Genomic DNA, 20049 nt, shown 5'->3' on the forward strand with positions numbered 1-20049 from the left:
GGGTGGGACCCACATAAGAGGGAGCGAAACATCGCAGCCACTGACCCCAGTGTGGTCATCCACACTTGGTAATAGGGCTCTGGGACACCCTGAGTGGGGGCCACTGTTCCACCAGCCCCAGAAAGGAACTCCCCTGGCTCCCTCCCCTTTTCAGGAACCCCCTGAAGCAGAACTAGGCGAAATCAGGGGCTCAGACTGCAGCGAGTAAACAGGCAGGCAAAGCAGCCCACCCAGGGGGCTGGACCCCGGGCTCAGTCTCATCTGTCCCTGTGTTTTCCATGGCTAATGCATCAAGCGTCTGCACTAGCACAGTGATTAAAAGAGCAACGGCGAGCAAGCCGTTTTAGAGAGGAGGGGGAAAAAAACCTATCATGCCATGGTAATAGTGATGGAAACTGGCAAAAGGAAACCTTCTGGAGGACACTGTAGCAATGTGCATTACAAAGTCACAGTCTCCCATCTGAGACTGTCTGCTGAGGGAATAAATTAGACAAGGGTGCAGGGATGGGTATCCAAGGATATTCAGGGCACCAGTACTTATTCATAAAAGTGAAAAGTCAAAGGCAACCTAAATGTCCATCAACGGGGAAATTGTCAAATCAGGGGGTAGCCAGGTAATGGGATATTCTGTGGCCATTAAAAACACCGAAATAATCGTAGAAAGAGCTCTCGCATACTCAATCAGGTGTTTCAGTACGTCTGGGTGTTTGCACGTCTGAACCCACGTAACGCTCACAGCACTTGAACAAGTAGTATTTTCACTGGATTCATTTTACAGATGGAGGAGCTGGTAAATAGAGAAATTAACTAGCTCTCCAGGGTCAACAGCTACTAAGTGAGAGCCTCACTTGAATTGAAACAATAATGCTCTAAAGCCATCCTCTGAACCACAACACTCCACTACTTATGGATTCATGAATGGTCACCACAATATGTTAAGTACAAAGACAAAATAATTATAGTACAACATATGGCAAGATCTGATATTTATAAAAGAGGTCTAACTTTACAAAGGGAAAAAATAATCTCTAAGAATATACACTACAGTGTTAAATGCATTTCACCCTGGATGCTAGAATTCAGTGACTTTTGCTTTCTACTCTGTACCTCTCAATGCTGTGTGACTTTCTTTGCAAGTATGATGGATCACTTATGTAAATAGTTGTTTCGGGGCGCCTGGGGGGCTCAGTCCGTTAAGTGTCTGCCTTTGGCTCAGATCATGATCCCAGCATCCTGGGATCGAGCCCCATGTCGGGCTCCCTGCTCAGCAGGGAGTCTGCTTCTCCCTCTGCCTGATGCTCCCTGCTTGTGCTCTCTCTCTCTCTCTCTCTCTCAAATAAATAAATAAAATCTTTAAAAAATAAATAAATAACAAATCAAAATAAAATAATAAGTAAATAGTCGTGTTTTTTTGGAAAAAATAAAAGATCAAAAGCAGACTTGGGGGCGCCTGGGTGGCTCAGTGGATTAAGCCGCTGCCTTCAGCTCAGGTCATGATCTCAGGGTCCTGGGATAGAGTCCCACATCGGGCTCTCTGCTCAGCAGGGAGCCTGCTTCTCTCTCTCTCTGCCTGCCTCTGCCTACTTGTGATCTCTGTCTGTCAAATAAATAAATAAAATCTTAAAAAAAAAAAAAAAGCCGACTTGGTCAGTACCTGGGGAGGGGAAGGCGGAACAGGCTAGACACTAAGTGAACATACAGATATGGGTGAGGTAGGATCTTCCGCGATGGTCTCCTTTGGCATCTGTAGAATCATACGCTTCTGCTGCTCATGCACGTCTGCTCTGGGGCAGGCACTGTCCCGGCAACTACAGAGAACAGAAGATAACGTGGCTCCTACCCTCAGAGCTTACAGTTGGTTAGAAATGGTAGAGGAGGGTACACGGGTAAATAAATAATTGCAGTATGAGCCAGAAGATGTCAGGTACCCTGAGGAGAGGTACCGAGGTGCTGTGGAAATTCACAGGAGGTAAGGGATACCTCTGGGATCAAGAAGGAGGCACGACTCCAGGAACAGGTGGCATTTAAGCTGAGGCTTGAAGGTTGGGTCAGACATGGACAAGTAAAGAAAACAGTAAGAGTAAGAAGGTCGTTCTCCCAGGAGAGGAAGGAACCCACACAAAGCCACGGGGGCGAGAAAGCTTGTAGTATGCACAGAGATCAGAAAATAGTTGAGTCTGGCTAATGGAGCCCTGTGACCTAGAGATATTCGTGTAGAATATAAAGAATCCTACCTGTACTAGCCCACACCTCTGTGAGCCAGGGATAACCAGGGTGAGTGAGTGACAGATTTAGGAAAGGAGAACAGATTGCAGGTGGCCATACCAAGAATCTACTGAAACAAGGACTGTGACTCAGGTCTCAGGTCTCCTGAACTACTTAACCACAAGGAAATAATCAGGCAGATGTTAAAAAAAAAAAAAAAAAAAACTCTCAGTGGGGTGCCTGGGTGGCTCAGTGGGTTAAAGCCTCTGCTTTCAGCTCAGGTCATGATCCCAGGGCCCTGGGATCGAGTCCTACATCGGGTTCTCTGCTCAGCAGGGAGCCTGCTTCCCCCTCTCTCTCTCTCTCTGCCTGCCTCTCTGCCTATTTGTGATCTCTGTCAAATAAATAAATAAATAATCTTTAAAAAACAAAACGAAACCTCTCAGAGTTATGGCCGTTTCCAGAACATCTGGAAAATTAGAGGCTGGTTTTGGGTACAACAATCCACCAGGCACTGCTGACCTAGGATGACAGTGAATCCCAGCAGTGTCTATGAAGCGCAGACAGAGGCAAGGCCAGAAGCGTAGGCAACATCTCAAGAATTTACCCCACTTCTCTCTTCACCTCCCCCGAACAGCACAGGAAAGCAGGGCTCGCTGGGTGTCATATGCAAACAATGAATCATGGAATACTACATCAAAAACTAATGATGTACTGTTCGGTGACTAACATAACATAACTGGAAAAAAAAAAAAAGGAAAGGAAAGCAGGGCTCAGTAGAGAGAATTCAGGAGGTCCTTGAATTCAAATACGGGGGTAAAAATTTAATTTTTGCTAATCTCTAACTAAAATTTAGTTATTCCTCCCATTAAAAATGCAGGCAGTGGCCCAGGGCAGTAAACAGCAGGACCAGTGACTTCACCCCTTCAGAAATTCCAGGTAATCTCATATCATAGCACACTTGTTCCAGGTCTCAGAAAATAATCACATAAATTCATTACTTCCTTGAAATCATGATAGTTACAGACCTACTGCTAGATTATCCTTAAGGAGTTGATATAGAAGCACATTCATCACTAAATCATAAGTAGGTTTAAAATATTTTGATAACACTGTATTTCCATACAGTTGGATTCCTTTATATTTTGTGACTCTTGGGGTTATTTTTGTTTGTTTGTTTCGTTTTTGTTTTTTTAATTTAAGGACCCTGTTCTGAAAAGTGGTCCATAGGCTCCCCCAGACTACCAAAGGAGTCCATGGCACAAAAAGGGTTAAGGGTCCATTAGCTAGCGTGGCTGGGTGGCTTAGTAGTTAAGCAGGTGTCTTCAGCTCAGGTCATGATCCCAGGATCCTGGGATCCAGGCCCACATCAGGCTCCCTGCTCCGCAGGAAGCCTGCCTCTCCCTTTCCCGCTCCCCCTGCTTATGTTCTCTCTCTGTCTTTGCCAAATAAATAAATAAATAAATATTTAAAAAGAAAAGAAAAGAAAAGAATCCATTAGCTAGAGATCCTGTTAAAATGTAACTCATACCATGTCACTCATTCTTTTTCACTCTTCAATGTCTTCCATCTTCCTCAAAGCAAAACTCCCCTTCTCCCATGTTATTTGTCTGTTTTCATCTCCTTCCCCTCTTTCTTTCATTCCCAGCCAGCATACTGGTGTCCCTGTTATTCCTTCATCATTCCTGCCTCAGGGCCTTTGCACTGGCTGATCCCAGTGCCTGGAATGCCCTATCCATAAGGGATTGCATGGCTTGCTTCCCCCTCTCTCTTCAGGCCTGGACTCAATTGATATCTTCCAAATGAAGCCTTTCTTGCTACCCTATCTAAAATGCCCCCTAGTGAAACTCCCATCCGCCCACTCCTTGCTCTATTTTTTCTCCTAAGCATTTATCACTCCTTAAAATATACTTCAAGACATGTACTTTATTTCTTTATCATATTTATTATTTCCCCACTCAGACGACAGCTCCACCGTATCCGTATCCCAAGTGCCTACAACCTTGTCTGACACCCAGTAGGTTCTTAAAAGTTAGTTGTTGCATTAATTAGCTAGGTGACTTTTGTTATATAGCTTGGCTGCTGGCTGCTTCCATTCCAGGTAGAATTTTAAAGTCTCTCCCTGCCCACTGTATTTCTGGGAAAAAAGAAAAATCACAGTAAATGTGCCTGTGAAATTGTGGTCATCCCAGTAGAAAGCTAGCTTATTTATCAGCTGCTGCTTTTTTTTTTTTTCTTAATAAAGAGTTTTCATCAAAGACAAGACAGACAATAGAGATATCCTATGACCCTGCAATTGCACTACTGGATATTTCCCCCAAAGACACAGATGTAGTGAAAATAAGGGCCACGTGCACCCCAATGCTCATAGCAGCAATGGCCACAGTTGCCAAACTGTGGAAAGAACCAGGATGCCCTTCAACGGACAAATGGATAAGGAAGACGTGGTCCATATACACTGTGGAGTATTATGCCTCCATCAGAAAGGACGAATACCCAACTTTTGTAGCAACATGGACAGGACTGGAAGAGATTATGCTGAGTGAAATAAGTCAAGCAAAGAGAGTCAATTATCCTATGGTTTCACTTATTTGTGGAGCATAACAAAAAGCATGGAGGACATGGGGACTTAGAGAGGAGAAGGGAGTTGGGGGAAATTGGAAGGGGAGGTGAATCATGAGAGACTGTGGACCCTGAGAAACAAACTGAGGGTTTTGAAAGGGTGGAGGGTGGCGGGTTGGGTGAGCCTGCTAGTGGGTATTATGGAGGGCACGTATGGAGCACTGCGTGTGGGTATTATGGAGGGCACGTATGGAGCACTGCGTGTGGTGCATAAACCATGAAACTTAGAATACTGAAAAAATAAAGTTAAAAAAGACAAGACAGACAAATTCTCTCTCTCTCTCTCTCTCTCTCTCACACACACTAAGTTATTAGACCAAATCATGTCATAAGACAAATACAAAAAAGTAAATGGAAAAATTGGTACGTGGCATCCAACCAGGAAAAGGCCCAGTCTTGGAGCTTGAAATAGAGGTGACGCTAGCATATGAGATCATCACACAGATCCCACCGGCTGAGCGATATAAGGAAACAGGCAGTGCACAACCCAGGGGTAAATGCGGGGAGTAAGTCACCACACGGGCCCTGCTCCACTCGACCTGCTGCTGTTGAAATGTACCGTCGCCCATTTGCAGGCTCTGTTGTTCAAACCAGCAAGAAGGCACCTGATGCTGGGGAGACCTGAACTCGGCAGGGCTGCCTCACACACGTGCAAGAAACCTCACTCCATTCTGGCCCCTGGAGCACGCTGTTTTAATAAGAACAACCAAACCTGAGACTGGATTCCTTGTAGTTACGAAATGTGAGTCGGGGACAAAGAAAGTACTATTTTGTATCTCATGCATCCTTATACGGTCCGATCAAGTCAGTCTCATATTAAAAAGTAACAAAACAAACTCTCCCAACCCCAACTCTCTCTGCAGCACAGCTTCTTAAAATCACTTTTTAGATTCGCCCTTCCTTCTTCTTGTGCAATTCTTGCCCTAACACCCCAATAAGCATTTTTGCTAAGGGCACCTCTAGATGACCAAACCCAAAGCACGCTTCTCATCTGCGCCATCTGCGCGTGACTTAACCTGCCCAAGGCATTTGTCACTGCCCTCCTCCCAGCCCCTGAGGGTCACTGATGTCACCTCTCTGACTACTCTCTCACTCCTGGTTTCCTGCGAAACTCTGCTTTGTCTTCCCAAACCTTAAATCTGGGGGCCGGGGTGGGGGGGAGGGTGTCACAAAATAAAATACCTTTTGGGGGCCATGCAGGTGACTGAAATGAAAAAAAGGGGACGTCTGGCTGCTGTGACAAGCTGGAGAGCACCAGCCCTGCCAAAAGGGGACTGCTGGCCCTTATTTGGGTATATCAGGGGATCGGATCGCCCCACTTGTCAAGAACACCCACAGATCTTATTTTTTTTTTAAGATTTTATTTATTTATTTGACAGATCACAAGTAGGCAGAGAGGCAGGCAGAGAGAGAGGAGGAAGAAGGCTCCCCGCTGAACAGAGAGCCCGATGTGGGGCTCGATCCCAGGACCCTGAGATCATGACCCGAGCTGAAGGCAGAGGCTTTAACCCACTGAGCCACCCAGGCGCCCCCACAGATCTTATTTTTATGTGAACTTTCCCAATTTTCTAAATGTTGACAATCACTGGTTTTAATGTTTTGCTCTTGTGAGCCAAATCACAAAAATCTGTATGCGGGAGATAATCTCCAATGCCTGTCACTGCAACCCCTTGGGTTTCTCCTGTCCTTCTGCTCCTCGCCCTGGGAATTTCATTGCGCTCGGAGGCTGGGTGTGTATCTCCAGCCCTGATGTCCCCTCTCCATCTCAGACTCTTACAACAGCCTGCTGGACATGTCCACTTGAATGTCCCACCGGGACCTTGAAATAAATGTGTCCACATTTTCCTTTCATCCTCTAGTCCCAAACATTTCTCAGATTTCTTTCCTTCCCTTGTCCTTCCTGCCTGATTTAATTCAGGTACTTGGTATTTTTCCATGGTTTATTACAAAACACCGCTCATTGTCTTCCCTGCCTGAGACCCATCTCCATCCGCCACCTTCAGAGTCATTCCCCACCCCAAGTTCCAGCTACCTTCCATAATGCGCAGTCTCCAGGTCCTCTGATAGCTGCCTTTGCCTGCAGGATAAACTCTGGCCCCAGAGTGCTGGCGAGAGTCCCAGCTTCACCACCCGCTAGCTGTGAGGCCTTGGGCGATTACTTAAGTTCTTTGAGTTCAGGTTTTTTGTTTTGTTTTTTTTTTATTTTGTTGTTTTTTTTTTTTCCATTTGTAAACCATGGATACTATCACATGCCACATTAGAGCGGTCATGAAGTTTAAAAATGACATTATAAAAATAAAGCTCTCTGTGCTTAGTGTAAGTAAATGCTCAATTAAATGTTAGCTGAGGCCATTCCTCATCCACTAGCCTCACTTTCCACAAGCAACTGAAACTCTAGAACTGTAAAGAATTACCTGAGATTCTCCCAAAGCATCTTTGACTTCTCACTCATTTGTCTGCTCCGAATGCCCTTGGAGACTCATATTCTTTATCGTAGTCTTCAGAACCAAGTCTTGACCCAAGGACTCTCCCTGCCCCAAACCCAGGCCCTCAACGACCACTGCCTGCCTCCATTGCCTCCATCGAGTGTCTAACCTGCTGAACTGCAGTAGAACAATTTCCTGGAAGCCTCCACCACCACGCTATGAGTCCCACAAAGGCAGGACCTATTTTTTCTTAATCTTTATGTCCTTAATGCTCAGCGGAAAATAATAATGACTGGATGAACTTCTCTAATTGCAGATCACCCCAGACAGGCAGGCACCATCACGATCCGGCTCTTTAGCGTGGGGTTCAGAACGGTTCGGCACACAGGGGAGGCAGCAAGAACATCCTGCCCACCTCTCTAGCCTCGACATCCACCAGTCCACTCCAAAACCCTCTGCCTCAGCCCCATCCCCAAACCACAGTGCACTCTCCTTCCCAAACCTCCTTGAAGCTGTTCCTTCTGTTCCTTTCTTTTCCAGTTAATTCGACTTTTGTCTTCAAGAAATCAGCTCAAAGATCACCTCTCTCAGGACACATCCCTTTGACGTACCACACGTGAGCACATACACACACACACACACACACACACACAGGTACAGACACACACAAAACTGATGCAAATAGGAACAAAAAAGTAGGCATGTCTCCTTGGTGCTTCCACTCAATTTCTTTTTTTGGGTGGGGGGGAGCAGGGAGGAGGGAGAGAGAGAACCTTAAGCAGACTCTACACCCAGCTTAAGCCCAATGCAGGGCTCCATCTCAAGACCCAGAGCTCGTGACCTGGCGCTCAGCCGACTGAGCCACCCAGGCAACCTCACGGATACAAAGTGATATCAGTGTCTGACACACGGCCGACAAGTGGGGGATTTGGGTGGAAGTATGACTAAATGAATGATCTACTTAAGGGTAAAAGACAAAGATTTTCCCGCTCAAAATGGAGCAAAGAAGGCCACTTGGGAGCTGCCCTCACATACAGGCCTCCCCAGGGGGCTCCAGGACACTGGGATGAAGATGCCTCACGAGCGATTGCTTCTCTCTACCCAATGGGAGCACCCAACACATTATGACCTTTCCAAAGGATTGAAGAAAAGCACTTACTGCTACTAGAAGTAAGAGTACTTTTGCCAAATCATAAATCCTCAGTATGTTGGCAAGGAACTCAAGAAACCTAATGTCTACTGCTCTAGCAAGCTGCCCCAGTAGCTATTTCATGGGATTAAAAAAAAAAAAAAAAAGTTTCATTTAACATTTTAAAGATGCAGTGCAATAAATACGATCGTTCATACAGCTCCTAATCTGTTATTTGGAAGGTAGGAGAAAAAGGTTTTATGTTTCACAATCATCCTCATCCTGCTCCTAGAAGCCACCCTGGGAGGAATTTTTTTTTTTTTAACATTTTTCCCAGAACTATCTGCTGTGACTAATTCCATACTTCATCAACATGAAATAAAAAAAATTATAAAATAATGAGATTCCCCCCAAGACAAGGCCAGCCAAAAAGCTTTCAATTTGACTTATTAACATGAAATCTCTCACCTCTGTTTGTCCAAGTCATTTCCTAAGTGCACCCTCCTCTTGGAGTTTCGAAGTTTTCCAACGGAGGGAGACGGGGGTGGGGTAGAGCGGGAGGGAGAAAAAGGAGAGTCTCTGAAGCCCGAAGTATCTTCCCAAGAGTGAAGTTCAAGATCAAGCCCCAGGAGAGAGCTCTGGGCACCACCTTGGGACACACTCCACAGTAAACAGGAATGCACGCTTGATAAAAGCAAACTTTGTGTACCCTGGAGGAAAGCATGGCTTTCTTTACCTGATTCTCACACTCAAAATTTTCCATGTCTTGCGTTTCCTACTCAAGTTAGTTTAGCAAGGGAAATTCTAAATAGTTACACACTAGACCAATCTGGTAGCTTCTGAAAAAGTTAACAACAGGATGGTACAAACAAAATTTTTTTGTTGCTTGTTTGTTACAAAAACTCAGGGGGAAAAAATATGGTATTTTTTTTTTCCCAGAAGCTACATAGTCCTTTCATTTGAAATCACAGATAAAACAATACATTGAAATGCTGAAGTTCAAGTTCAGATAACATTTGATGAAAAGAGCTAAACATAGATTATAACAAAAAATTAACATGGCTGCAGATTTATTTTACAGTTCTCAAAATGTGGTCAGGAGACCCCTGGGACTCTTAAGACCCTTTAAAGTGCCCAGAAGACCAAAACTGTTTTCCTAATCAACTAAGATATTTTCCTGTTTACTTTCCTTCTCTCACAAGTGTCCGGTGGAGTTTTCCAGGGAGCATATGACGTGTGAGATCATAGACTAAAGAAAGAGGCAAGTCTAAGAATCCCACTGCCTTCTATTAAACCAGACAATAAATACATTTCTAAAAACATAAAACAATGCCACCCTTGAATTTTTTTTTTTTTTTTGACAGAGATCACAAGTAGGCAGAGAGGCAGGCAGAGAGAGAGAGAGAAGGAAGCAGGCTCCCTGCTAATGCATTGTTTTTGTTTTGAAGATAGTTATTTTTCATAAAAATAGGCCATTTATGTTAAAACATGCAATGAGAATATTATTGTGACTTTAAATGAATTAATAATTAACACTTTAAAATGTAACTATTTTAAGATTTTATCTTTTTTTTTTTAAGTAATCTTTACACCCAATATGGTCAAGATTAAGATTTACAACCCCGAGATCAAGAGTCATGTGCTCTGCCAATGGAACAAGGCAGGTGCCCTTAAGATGTAACTATTTTAATTTCTAATATATACATATTGGTAGATGAGAGTATGTACTGCCCTGGCTGGAGTCACAGGCAGGACAGGAGTTTAGGAAGTTTCCTCCCCTCTTGGACCGAGTTTTGGTTGAAAGGAGTGCAGCCAAAACTGTAACAAAAGGACACATTATGCTTCCAGAAAAGCCTCGGGAAAAAGCATGGTATGTGACAATAGTAGCTGTTGGTTCTGGCTCTAAAGGAAAGTGTGGAGGGATTCAGCCAGTTAGCATGAAAGTTGGGGATAAATTTCTTCTGCCAAAATATGGAGGCACCAAAGTAGTTCTAGATAACAAGGATTACTTCCTGTTTAGAGACCGTGACATTCTCAGAAAGCACATAGACTGAAACACATTATTATTGTAATGCTATTCACATGAAGTTCCCATTTTGTAACTGAAGTTGTGAAATCTTCCGCCATGTAAATAATTTCTCTGTCTCTCTTTTATAGTAAACTGATGGTATCCGAAAAAACATATTGATAGATATAACCCCCATTAACAGGAGCTTTGGAGGGGGGGAGTTCTCAATAATTTTTAAGCATGGAAAGAATCTGAGACCAAAAAAAGGAATCTCAAATTCTTTTTTTTTTAATTTTGTTATTGTGATAAAATACATGTGACATAAAATTGACCATCTTTGCCATTTTTAAGGGTATGGTTCAGTGGTATCGAATGTATTCCTAATATGCAACTATCAGTACCATTTAACTGCCAAACTCCTTGCCTCTTGTCAAACTGAAACTTTATATGCAATTGGTACATCTTTGTGGTTGGTCTATGTCTATGCAATCAGCAAAGCAGCCCGCACCACCTCTGTCCCCTGGAGGGTGTATGTCTGTGTGCATGGCATGGGGATCCAGGCCCTGTTTCCAACAGAGACAACTCCATCTCCCTTCAACACCACACAATCCTGGAGTTCCACAAAGTTCCTTCTAGCTTCCCACTCCTATGACATACCTCTGCATTTGCATGTATTCTAAAACCTAACCCCAGTATCTAATAATGCCTCAGTGGGATTTATTTCTGAGCTGCTGACCCTGACTTAAACAGGGCTTGCTTGTGTGCTTTTAAATGATGTGGCTAACAGGAGTGACTGGTCGAAAACAGCTAAAAGCAAACCCATTAGAGTTGAGGGCCACATTACAGATCCTGTCCTCTTTGTTTCAAAGCCCCATTGAAAGGACACAGATGAGAAGGCAAAATGCTCTCCAGTGCCTGCATTTTAAGTCTGGGGGGCGCTGGGAGAAAACTCGGGGAGAAAACTACCAAGATGTACCACAGTGACATCTGCTTTCAAATTAGGTCAAAAAGTCTGGGGAAACTGCATAAAAGGTGAAGTTCTCAGGCATAGTATGAATGTCCATGAGATTCCCATTTTTGCATATGCAGAGAGCCTACCCTATAGAAATGTGATTTAAGGAGATGATAAGAGACATAGATACTTTTTTACTCTTTGACAACGATGGTAGATAGGGGGGCACCTGGGTGGCCCAGTCAGTTGATCGTCTGACTTTTGATTTCAGCTCAGGTCATGATCTCAGGGTCCTGAGATAGAGCCCCGTGCTGGCTCCACACTCAGCAGGAAGTTTGCTGGATAGTCTCTCTCCCTCTCCTGAGAGACTCCTGTAACTCCATTTAAGGCAATTCTCTCCCTCTTTCTGCTCATGCTTTCTTTCTCTCTAAAATAAATAAGTAAATCCTTTTTTTAAAGATAGATAGACAGACAGACAGAAGGACACTGCCATTTAATGACACTTTTCATTTATTCTTTTAGCCAGGAGACAGAGAAGGTTCAACCCTGAAATAGTTTCAGAGCTAAATCATGACCAGGGGATGTCTAATCACCAAGAGGAGGAGGGGAGAAGGAGGTTTGATGTCAGCAGCTTCATGAAGGAACCACATTTAGAAAACCGGGATCTTAAAAACCCACGGGAAAAGCCCTGCCCAGGAGGTCTGATTTCCTGACCACTAAGACAAGAGTGCTGACCTAACTTTTTGCCAGAACCCAGGCTCCTCCTCTCAATCCAAACCTACCAACCACGAGTCTTTAGCTGCCAAGTTTTCTCATCCCTCTGGCCAATGAAATTCTTTACCTTAAAGTAAATGCTAGGAAATACTCTGGGATTCACCTTGGCTTGTATCGAGAAAGCCAGACTAGTCCATAAAAGAATGAAAGTTTAAAAAAAAATGTGGACATATTCAAGCGCCACATTTAGTCTACTGGCATGTTTTATCTCACCACAATAATTATTAGCCAGGATAGAAGTCCGCATTCCTGAAAGAAGTCTTCAGGAAATAGCAAATGTCTTAAATGATCTTTGGAGTAACTTTAAGTCCTCTGGTCCTATCTACCTTCTCATTCCACACAGCTGCAAAGAGATTCCTTTTCCTTTTTATTTTTTTTTTTTAAGATTTTATTTATTTAGGGGCGCCTGTGTAGCTCAGTCGTTAAGCGTCTGTCTTCGGCTCAGGTCATGATCCCAGCGTCCTGCGATCAAGCCCCATAGCCGGCTCCCTGCTCAGGAGCCTGCTTCTCCCTCTGCCTGCTGCTTCCCCGGCTCGTGTTTCTTCTCTCGCTATCTCTTTCTGTCACAAATAAATAAAATATTTTAAAAAGAAGATTTTATTCATTTATTTGAGTGAGAAAGAGATAGTGACAGAGACAACAACAAAGACCATTATACTCTGCTGAACGTGGGTCCCCAGGTGACAGACCAGAGGCACCTCTCTTGCATCTTTTTATACCATATCTATGGAGAAAGAGGAAGTTTCATGGGATAAGGAAGGGCAGGTTAAGGAAGGACTCCACTGAGACGCAGAAAGTTGGCTTAGCCGCGCCCAGGGCTCTCCACCAGGCCTCACCCCCACATAGCTTCACGGGGCTCCACACCACCAGGCTTATCACTCCTGTCTCTCCATTTAAGGCAATTTGAAAGCAACGTATTGGGAATCATCAAAGAGCAAATGCTTAGAATCTCACCACAAATGTTCCACATACCCACTCATAACTCTCCTAGTTCAATTTACAAAAATGATCCAAATTAACACACGTGAATGATACTATAAAGAAAAAATATTCATAGACAGATTACCTGTTTGTTTTTTTTTTAAATCATACAGTCAACAGGCTGTGAGGAAAATAAGAACAAAAACAAAAACAGAGAAGAACAAGAGATAAACTCAAATTTCCCCACCAGTTAGAGACAAAACCAGAGCCAAGATTCCAATGTCTTCTGTTCTAGAAGCTCTAGCGCCGTAGGACTCCAAGCACAGAGATGTGGACATGTTGACTGGGCTCAGCTCCCTGACCTCAGCTCTGTGTGGGCTCCACACACACGGGCGGATCCTCACACCCTCTCTGATCCCTTTCAGAACCGAAAGGGTTCTGTACAAGTGTGGCCTCTACTTCCTCAGCTCCCATTGGTTTCCACTCGGTCCGATCTGGCCCCCTCTCTCTAATCCCCCAGGTAAGAAGGCTCCAAATTGCCATGCCTGAGCCTCTCCAATCTGTTCTTCCCTGTCTTCGTGGGCCATCCTGCAGAAATGTAAATTGGCTCCTAATACTCCCCAGCCCCTACAAATCCACAAGCTCCTTCCCACAGCCCCCAAAATAAACCCTAATGTCCTTAAGCTGGTGTGAAGGGTGCAGCATGATCTGCCCTGGCCCTCCTCTCTGGCCCCCTCCCAGCCCCCCACCCCAGCTCTCCAGAAGTTCCTCCAAGTCTCCGTACGCGTCCTTGCCTTCAAACCCTCACACTCCTTCTGCGTCCTAAGATCCTCCTTCTCCCACTTTCCACTGGATAAACATCCGTGCATCCCTCAGAATGGAAAGTCCCTTTCTCAGAAAGGTCTTCCTGGGTCCCCCCATCTAACCTAGTGCCCTCCCCAGCCTTGTTCCTCTCCCCCCAGGAAGTTCTTTGAAGCACCTGGCCCTACTTAAATGTTTGCACGTCTTTGTTTAATGTCTGTCTCCCCAATAGCTGCCCACTCCCTCCGTGCCTGTTTCCTTTACCGCGGAATACCCAGCATCTAACAGTCCGTAATGCCAGGTAAGTACTCCAGTGCTTACAGAATGAAGTAATGTAAATGTAAAGAAGATATATGTGTATTTTTATAAATGGAAAGAGGGTTGTATTTGTAACTGTAAAGAGGGTATATATGACTGCGTAAGTTAATCATTAAGTCAACATTGATAAGCATCTGCTGGCGGCTCAGATGAGCTCAGTTGATCTTCTCGGGCTGATGAGCAGGAGGGTTTCATTCACGGGGGACCTCAGCAAGCACACTGAAGCCAGCTGCTGTCAACATTAACTGCTTATCTGTAACATTATTAGCTAAAAGCAGATGTTGGGCCATTATCATTCAACACTTGTGCAATTAAAGATCATTTTAAAGGGTATCTACTCCAAGCAAACCGTGGGGCAAGCCTCTGCAGGGTTCCAAAGACAGCAAGACCCTCCTGCCCACAAAGAAATGATAAAAGAGAAAGAAAAATGATAAAGGAAGCCAGGGATGGAAATTTTTCTAAACCACATTCTACATTTGATTGCCCCTTCTCAACATTTTTATGGAATTCATCATAATGGGGGTTTCTCTCCACGTCTCACATACCAGACCCCTGAATGCAAAAATAAGACAACAGCAGCAAAGATTTTCTTCTCCTCCCCTGCTCCCCCTGACTAGCCAAGAGCAGGGACCAAAAGCCAGCTTCGGAATGAAGTTCAAACGCTGCCTCCTCCCAGGACCTTCCACATCTTCCACGTTCCTTGTGAGGATGACAGATGATGGCTTTGGAGTCGGAAGACCCCTGGCTCTGGCCAAGTCCAAGAGGCTCACTTTGCCTTGCTTTCCTCATCTGCAATAGGGGCTTGCAAAACCCCACCCCGCCCCGGGCATATTACCCTCCGTTACTAAACTGAAACGAGGTAACCCTGTGGGAGTTTCTGCAAACTGTAGCAGGCTCTACAAATACGACAGTTTGTCACTGTTATCAGGATGCAAATATTTAGCGTCTTGTGTTGACCTGCCTAGTGCCTGTTCATCTCGAGTGTCCAGGTCCACTGTGCGCTCAGGCTCAGAGAACACATGTTCTTACAGTCCGCCTGCCCTTGGTGTCTCAGTACTGGGCACATCACACCCACACAACAAATTCTTGCAGGCTAGTTACTAGTTGGCATTTTTGATAAATTTGACTCAGTACAAACTGATCTCCCACTGTTCTGGATTCCTCATTGATAACGAGCACTTTCTCCGGACACAGCCATGTTCACCTAGCCCATGATCTTTATGGTCTGTCTTCTTTTTTCCCAATTACATTGGAAAGACGACATTTTTGGCAAAAGCAAAAAGAACGCTTCTCCAGTGCCATTGTCAAGGTTCCTTCTAAGGATGAGATGGAGACTAAAAAGCCCCTTGGTAATGGCAAGCCACGTCTACCGCTCACTAATCAACAAACCCCACCTGAGTTCTACAAAGCATAGGTTAGTGTTGGGGCTGTCCAGATAACCAAGGAGGGCAGAATCCCATAGTAGCTGTGTAGCTGGACTGCCAGGCATAGATCCTGGCTCCATATAGTCCTAACTGTATGACTTTGCATAAGTCATCCAGTTGTTCTCTTTTTTTCTCATCTAAATAGGCTGATGATTGCTACACTTACCCTGGCGAGCACTGTGTAATGTATGTTATTATCGAATCGCTGTATATTGTATATTCTGGAACTAATATAATATTGTATGTCAAGAATACCTCAATATAAATAAATAAATAAATAAATTTTTAAAGATAAAATAGGGTGGTAATAGACCCCGCACCTCCAAAGGCCATCATCAGGATGAAATGAGTCATGACATCCAGAGCTTTTAGCACAGTGCCTAGTATAGGGTAAGAACACATAGGAGACATCCAGATTCTCGTCACTGAACAGACTATGACTCAGAGAAGAAAAGTGACTTAGGTCAAGGATCCATGAAGAGATTGAAGTCAGGGCTGGAACCCAGGTCCTTGTGGGTATGTCACACAAGGGGCACTCCGGAGAATCTGCCTTCCTGAAACCTGATAAGCCAGGCCAGTAATGATACCCACCTTCGGCTCTGCCTCCAGCTACCCTGCATAGTGGCCCTTGCCTGCCAGTGGGACCCCAAAGCCCAGGCCCACCCTTTTGGTCTCCCATGGGACTCAGAATGTACCTAGAGGGGTTCCATCTACTGCTGGCTCCCCTAGAAACACTGTGATGAAGAAGGAAAGCCTCATTTCCTCATGGGGTGGTTCTGAACATTAAATGAGATAATGTCTGGAAAAGTGCCCAGCAGAGTGGCTGGCATATGGTATTCAGCCAATAAATGATCTCTATTAAAAAAAAAAAAAAAAAGAGGAGGAGTAGGAAAACCCTGTAGTGCCTGTCTGCTCTCTCAAAGCTGCGCACATTCCAACCCCAAATGCCAGACACAGGGTAGATTGAGATCTTGCTTGGGTAGAACAGAAGGACACAGAGTCCGCAAAGGATTGACATGAAGGGCGAAATTCACTTAAGACAGAGGAAGTGTCTGGAGTCCCCACTGTTCCCCATCTTTCTTAAAAATAAGAATGACAATGATAATAATAATAAGGAAGAAGGAAAAATACTTAGCTGGTGCTTTGCTGGCAAGCCCAAGCATCCGAGCATCGGATTTTTAATACTGTAATATGTCTCAACAAAGCAAAGACGGCTTGCACATACACCCCCCAATTGCTTTTATACACTTGACCCATAAAAGCTTAGCTTTGCTGCATTGATGAATGGGCTTATTCAGGCTGATTTTCCAGGCAAAAAATGGCTCAGACACAAAAGTGAATTAAAACAGATTCCACAGATCTTCTTAGAATTTTCACAACGTGCTTTGGATTCAGAGTTTGTAAGCACCTCATCTTCTCCTCCCTACCCCAATATTGACAATCCCTAGTTGTGAAAAGACAGATTTAATGTTAGAACACAAGGAAGGAATCTGGTGAAAAAAGGAAAAAGAAGGGCCGGACTAGACGGAGTAGAAACTTCATTTTGTACTGTGTATCCCCAGGACAGAGCCCGGGGCCTAGCCCGGGAAAGCCGGCTGTAAACGCAAACTGATTCAATCAACCGCCCCACGGACTCTACAACCCAAGTGAGGAGTGAAACCGAAATGTTACACCAAGTTCAACCACACTATCAACGCCACCCTCCTTCAGCCTGAACTGTGTGGGGGCAGGTGCTCAGGAAAAATGCTGGCTTCCTGTTTACCTAGGCAGGTATTTGCAAGTAGTCTAAAGGGGGGCGGGGGGGGCAATGTATACAGTACTAAGCAAATGGTTATGCAAATCACTTAAACAAATACAAGGAAGATGGAGGGGAAGGTTTCTGATCAGGTTTTCCTCACCTGCCCTGCTCTTCAGAGGGAAAGACAAAGTAAAAAAAAAAAAAAAAAAAAAAAAAAAAATCCAAGAGCGGGACGATTGGCAAGTCCGCTCTCTATGCCCAGGCACGACCCCGCTTCACCCGCTCACGCTCAGACATCGAACCAGAGCCCCGCGGTTATCCCGGCGGCTGGAGGGGAATCTTTGCCGCCCATCACCGCCGCTGCGGGCTGCCGGAGTTAGACCACCGGCTGCGTCTCCCCAGCCGAGATGCGGGTGACACACCAAGGACGCCAAAGGTGCTCCTTTCCCAAAAGAGACGGGGAGAGACAGAGCGGGGAAGGAGGGGTTGGGGGGAGCCAGAGCCCTGCAATGCGAAAGGAGCCCAGCCTGGCGGGCCGCGGCCGCCGTGGCAAGGTCTGGCTCGCTCCCCAGCCCATTCACCTCGGGTGGTCCGGCAGCCACCCCCTCAGAGGGGCGCGGGAAGGGGACGTTCCCGACACCCCCACCCCACCCCCGAGGCAAAGGCGGGGAGCCGGCGGGCGGCCCTGCAAGCCCCAAGCCGCCCGCAGCCGGAGCGCGCAGCCGGCCCGTGGGCACAGCGCGGCACCAGCCCCCGGGCCGGGGGTGCGCTGTGCCCTGCGACGGTCGCGGGGCGCCCGGCCCCGCTGCAGGGCAAAGGGGAGGGGAGGAATGACGGGGAAGAAGGCGGAGCAGGCGGCCGGGGAAGCACTTACATTCGCCAGGAAAGCGCCTCCTCTCGAGGAAGAGAAGGAAAGGCTTCCCGGCTAAGGAAACGCCCCAGGGATGCCCTCCGCGAAGTGCCGCCTCTCCCCGGCTCCCCGACTCTCCCGCCTCCAGTGAGTCCCCCACCCCGCGACTACCCACCCCACGCCCAACAGCGGATCCTAGCGACCCCGGCTGCGGCCTTCCGAGGGGCCCGGCCACCGCGCCGCCGGCCGCAGCTCGCGCAACAGGCGGGTCTTGAGGACTCCAGCGACGGCGGGCTCCGGGAACCGGAGGATGAGGGGGCGCCGCGAGGCAGGCGCTCAGCAGAATGCCAAGTCCCCTGCGGTCCTAGACCTGCGCGGCCGTGCACTCGTGACCCGAGCCACGGGAATGCAGGGGCAGCAAAATGTGGCCAAAGTTGCGGGGTCGCACGGAGAAGTCGCCGGAGTGCGCGCGGAGGAGGGGACACGAGCAGGTACCTGCAGGAGTCCCGGTGCCTCAGGCTCGCTCCGCTTGGCGACGCCGCCCGCCCGCGCTGCAGGAATCAGGCCTCGCCGCGCGGCCCGGCGCCCGCCGCGGCGGCGGCGAGGAGAGCCGGGTGGCCCGCCTGGGTCTGTCCGTCGGTCCCGCCCGGCCGGAGCGCGGCTCCCGAGAGCCGCGGATAGGGCGGGGCGGGGCGGGACGGGGCGGGGCCGGCTGCTCGGCCACCGCCCCATTGGTCCCGCTTCGCCCGCCGCCTAGCTTCTGGCCCCCGCCTGCGCTCCCCGGGCCGAGGGCCAGGCGCTCCGCCGAGGTCTGCTGCAGGTTACCGGGCTCGGGCCGTGCGACTCACGGACACACGGAAGGACAGACTGGCGCCCTGGCGGGGCGCGTGCCCCCGCCGAGACCCGAGGGCAGAGTCACCCCCGGAGCCGCGTGCCCTGTCCCGGCGGGAGCAGGAGCGCGCCGGCTGCCTCCCACCTGCGCGCCCTTCGGGCTGGAGCCCGCGATTCGGCGGGAGGCAGACCGTCTCCTCCGCGGCCCCCCGCGGCACCGGCAACAGCCTCCCGAAAGTCGCGGCCCCAAGCGACACTGTGCAAATTTGCCAGGATTCTCCTAGGAAGTATCGAGGCCCCAACTTGTTTTAAAACAAAGTGCGAAGGAAGAAACAGTCGCCCCGGTCCAGCCTGTTTACCACCAGCCCGGCTGCCCGAATACTCGGGCACTGCGCAGAGCAAGACTGTTTCTTGCTCTGTTCCTCGACTTACCTAGCAAGTCACATGCACTGAGCGAAACGGCGACAAGCCGGTTCTCCTTCCTGAAGGATGGAAGAGGAGGTCACAGGGAGGTGCCTTCAGCCCGAGGTTGAGGAACGAACGGGGCCTCAGCGAGGACGGCCTGCGGTCCGGAAGGCATGGTCGGCCCCTCTGCAGTGAGCAAGAACTCAGTGAACCGCCGGGAGGAGAAATGGGACGCTCGGGGACCCACCCCCGCGCTCCCCCTCCCGCCCCCAAACTGCAGATTTTTAAGTTGTGCAGACTTGCAATAATTCCTCCGAGCCAGCTGCTCCAAGCTATAGGCGCCCGGTGTTCCCGCCCCCACATCACGCAATGGGGCTACTGCCCCCAAGCCAGCTCCTGCTGACCACTGGCCTCAGACAAGCACCTAGCGAGACCACACAGAGTTAAGTTCCAGGCCCTGAGCCGGCATTAAGGAGGGGGCAGGGGCGAAGAGATGCATGGAAAAGATGAAAGACACTTTTTCTGACCTCATCCAAGTACCCGGGGGTGTCTGGAGTTTCTCATTGTTTTTGTTTGATCAAACCCACAATAGGAATCAGAGAAAGGGGAGCAATGTTCAGGGTATCTTGTAGGCTAAGGGTGAAA

At 47.4% G+C, this 20049-nt stretch overlaps 2 protein-coding genes across 4 annotated transcripts in view; one reads left to right on the top strand and one right to left on the bottom strand.

Annotated features, from left to right (window-relative positions):
* The window catches only part of KCNS3 (potassium voltage-gated channel modifier subfamily S member 3), a 38355-nt gene extending 18722 nt beyond the window's left edge, over nucleotides 1–19633 (bottom strand). The window contains exon 1 of one of the 3 annotated variants that reach the window (XM_032353244.1): nucleotides 19432–19633. The gene's annotated coding sequence lies outside the window, so the exon portion shown is untranslated. Of the gene's footprint in view, nucleotides 1–1699; nucleotides 2142–18663; nucleotides 18848–19431 lie in introns of those variants that run through there. The other 2 variants (XM_032353242.1, XM_032353245.1) reach the window with 2 other exon arrangements.
* Nucleotides 1728–10436, top strand: LOC116596417 (10 kDa heat shock protein, mitochondrial-like). Its single transcript, XM_032353716.1, has 2 exons — nucleotides 1728–1886; nucleotides 10131–10436. The coding sequence occupies exons 1-2, from the start codon at nucleotides 1728–1730 to the stop codon at nucleotides 10434–10436; spliced, it is 465 nt and encodes a 154-aa protein (XP_032209607.1).
* Nucleotides 19634–20049: the final 416 nt, after the last annotated feature.

The sequence above is a fragment of the Mustela erminea genome, chromosome 7, assembly GCF_009829155.1.
Source record: "Mustela erminea isolate mMusErm1 chromosome 7, mMusErm1.Pri, whole genome shotgun sequence".
Classification (NCBI taxonomy): Eukaryota; Metazoa; Chordata; class Mammalia; order Carnivora; family Mustelidae; genus Mustela; species Mustela erminea.

Coding starts and splice junctions, on each gene's coding strand:
- LOC116596417 (XM_032353716.1), top strand. CDS start 1,728: ATGGTCTCCTTTGGCATCTGTAGAATCATACGCTTCTGCTGCTCATGC. Junction 1,887..10,130: donor TGGTAGAGGAGGGTACACGG/GTAAATAAATAA, acceptor CTGGAGTCACAG/GCAGGACAGGAGTTTAGGAA.